At 41.0% G+C, this 3,647-nt stretch overlaps 1 protein-coding gene across 1 annotated transcript; it reads left to right on the top strand.

Annotated features, from left to right (window-relative positions):
• The first annotated feature begins 625 nt into the window (after positions 1 to 625).
• On the top strand, positions 626 to 2,486 carry LOC136265645 (uncharacterized). The gene has a single exon (XM_066060545.1). It carries the CDS (start codon positions 643 to 645, stop codon positions 1,924 to 1,926), a length of 1,284 nt encoding a protein of 427 aa, XP_065916617.1. The 5' UTR covers positions 626 to 642; the 3' UTR covers positions 1,927 to 2,486.
• The last annotated feature ends 1,161 nt before the right edge of the window (positions 2,487 to 3,647 follow it).

Genomic DNA, 3,647 nt, shown 5'->3' with positions numbered 1-3,647 from the left:
GCAACAGGCTAAATATACCAAGAGTTAATAATATAGTATATTTTCGCATTTAACCACAAAGGCTATCCCAGACACAAGGGCGTGCGTTCAACTCGATGTTCAAGTTCACCACGAAGAGCATCGCTCTGTTGCGTAAAGAAGTGTGGCTGTTAACCTCGAAGATAACCCTGGGGGAGAGCGTCTGAGAAACCAATAAACACTGAACCAAAGGCGGAGTATCGCTTCGAATTTTCACTGCGTCGCCATGTTACCCTACCTTTGAGCATTCTTCAATTGAAGGAGCACTGTTCCCTGTACATGCAGCTCAGTCTTTAGTTCAGTCTTCGAATATTCTCGAGGATTCATCACGGTGCGGCTAAACTAATTGCGGTAAGGAAGCGAACAAATACTAGAAGCCTGTACGTTACACGGAAAGGAAGCCGTTTAACTTCTGCGCAATCATCTATTACAGGCCTATACAGCGTTAGACACTCTCCTCTCTTATTATTAACTCTTGGTTATACTTATAATTTTGGCATTTAATGCTACACCCAATGATGTCATGGTGGGCAATAAAAAATTAAAACTACATTGTGACATCACTAGGTGTGGCATGAATAACCTTTAAACTTCTAACAGGACTTCCTTTGTGTACAGCAAACAATGGCAGTTTGTAATATGTCACCTGTAGCTCTTCACATTCCACCTTCATTACAAGACCGAATCATTGATAATATTGAACTTGGGATTCAAATTGGAAGAGGAGCAAATGGCAGGATCCTAGAGGCCAAATGGGAGAGAACTGAAGTGGCTGTTAAGGAAATTCACTCCATTTTTATAAATGAAGTAAGTGAACCAGAGTTTCAGGCGTTTAAGCAAAGTTTCCTACGAGAATGTGAGCAAAGTAGTCGGCTACATCATCCCAATATAGTTCGTTTCTTTGGAATTTACTTTCCTCCTGGTGCCAGAGTACCTAGTTTAGTCATGGAGCGACTTCATTGTAATCTAAGCACACTGCTAGAGCAAACTCCAGTTATTCCGATAGAAACAAAGTTGTCAATTCTTTATGATGTGTCTTTAGGTGTTAGGTATCTTCACTCGCGAACGCCGCCAATCATTCACCGCGATTTGTCCAGCAATAATGTTTTACTGTCTAAAGAAATGGAGGGGAAAATTGGTGACCTTGGCACTCTTCGTCTAATGGATCCGATGAAGCAATCAAAAATGTCCGTAGTTCCTGGCACTATGCATTTTATGCCACCTGAGGCAATAGTGGCTAACACACAAAAAGTTTCATACGGAAGTGAACTAGATGTTTTCTCATTTGGTTGTGTGATGCTCCACGCATTATCCCATCAGTGGCCAGCTCCCACAGAAGCTGTAGTCACTGATCCTGTGACATCTGAAATGAAGGCTCGATCAGAAGTTGAAAGACGCAGGAGCTACTTTGATAGAATAGATAGAAGTAGGCTGGGTGTGTTGATCCCCTTGATTGAAAGCTGCCTCAGTAACCTACCCAAGAACAGGACATCAATAGTGACACTATGTAAACAGTTGGAGGATCTGGTTACAAAAAACACTGAAATTCAAAGCAAGAACATACAAATGCAGCATCATACAATAGAAAAGCGTATAGAAAGCCCTGCTCCACGGGTAGTACCAGTTAATGTTGATCAAATATATGTGACTAAGCAGAGGTCATCACCAAAGGTGAGGCTACATTCGAGGCTATTTGGTAACAGTCCAATGAAGCAATTAAGAGCCAAGTCTGAAGTGGGGGAGAGACTTTCACAACCACTCCCAGCATCTCCCAAATCTATAAAGCAAAGACCTGTGAATGTAGTGGGTGAGGCAGCTAAAACTTCCTACAAAAACATACGGAAAAAGGAAATTAAATCTCTTGATGACACTTTCAAAGATTTTGAAGACTTCCTTACTAGTATATAATGTAGTCAACCCAGTCACTGTTTAAAGCTTTAATGTACTATTATCTATATAATAATTCTATAACTCTTTTCCGGCACTGTCCCGTCGTCCTTGGTCGGATTCCAATCGGATCGGTACCATTCAAATCTAAAATTTGAGGCGAATCTTTTGATCCGGGATTGGTGGCGATTCGTTAAACTACGGGAAATATCCTTTAAACCACCGTAGTTACCCGAGGAAGACACGAATGTGTCCAAAACTTTCTGGAGACCTTTATCGTGTTACCAGTCTTCCCCATCCCAACTTACACCAGACGTTTCTCTCCCCCTGTGGACGACAGAACGAGAAACAGAAAATCGAGGCCATAAAATTTTTAAACAAAAACTCCTCCCTGGTTTTTCCCCCGATTAGCTTCAAACTCGCTAGACCAACTACCCGTCCAAAACAATGTGTCATAAGGTGGTTTTCGTGTCTGTCATTACGTGCTAACCTTGGTTGCGATATACTTATCACTGTCAATGGCCATTATAAGTTTACGATACGCGTGTACGGCGTTCCGGTATACACGCGTTGCCAATAGAAAATCAGATGACGTATTGGTCTAAAAGCTTACAATGAAATAGGCTTTTTCATGATTTAACCAATCACATCAGCTAATTTGATCATGTGATATGGTGTGTACGCTATCATCCGGCAACTAAAAAAATTTTTAATCACACCCACCATGCAGTATAAAAGTAGAGTTTCGTAGTGGGTGTGGCAAGTCTACGAGCTATGATCGGGCTACTTGACAGTCTACATAGGGAAGACTCGCCAGGAATACACACTCTGCACCCTGCTGTGCTATCCACTACAAGGATAGAGAAGTGTCAGCTACTGCGACATGAATATAAGCAGGTCAGGGACTACAGACAGACCTAAAACGGAGTATTACCAGCAACACCACTCTAAGGGAGTCGTAGTAGGTGTGGCAATTTAACTAGCTATGATCACTCCAATCAGGCTACCTAACAGACTAAACAAGGAAGATTCGCCATTATGAGAGATGAACGGAAGATTACGTTCAACTACTCTAATAAAACATACATCTATCTTACCAGGATACGAACCGTGGACAACATCATGAAGTGACTGTTGCAGTCTTCAATGTGTAGGGAGACATAAGATACGTTTTCACTCCTTGGTAACTCCACAGGGACAGCTGAAACTTCTAGAAGCTCCGTTGAACTACCCTAATAGAACATACATCGCGATATCTACCCTAAGAGAACACACACAACCTCTCTACCAACAGTCAATCTCTCTCTCAACCTCTCTAGAGTAACCACTCTTCATATGAAGCATTCATCTTGGTAATTCACCTTGATTCAGAAAGCAACAAAAGAACTCTTCTCTATCCAAATCCACATGGTTGTGTTGACCTTGCTCAGTACAGCTGATAAACTTGAATACCCATACTCAATACTGTAATGCATACACGCTTGGTCATGCGATAAGTAAACATTACAATACCATGACTAGGATGTAGAAATAGAACTACAATTCAGTTACTCAAATTGACTACATAAATATACAAAATGAATGTGACAAATGCAAGTTGAATTAGAACATAGCTCATTGTGGTGATGCACCAACTATTGTAAATTGATCCTCATATCACACTCAAAGACTTTATTTTAGTTCATGCAACATCATCAAAATGAAGTTGAGTACATCCCTGTCATTCAAAACTAATCTTTTTC

The sequence above is a fragment of the Dysidea avara genome, chromosome 1, assembly GCF_963678975.1.
Source record: "Dysidea avara chromosome 1, odDysAvar1.4, whole genome shotgun sequence".
NCBI lineage: Eukaryota > Metazoa > Porifera > Demospongiae > Dictyoceratida > Dysideidae > Dysidea > Dysidea avara.
The sequence above is the reverse complement of the archived record's forward strand: the minus strand, read 5'-3'. Positions and strand labels throughout refer to the sequence as shown.

Excerpts from the sequence above, each read along its gene's own strand:
- LOC136265645 (XM_066060545.1), top strand. The coding sequence starts at position 643 with ATGGCAGTTTGTAATATGTCACCTGTAGCTCTTCACATTCCACCTTCA.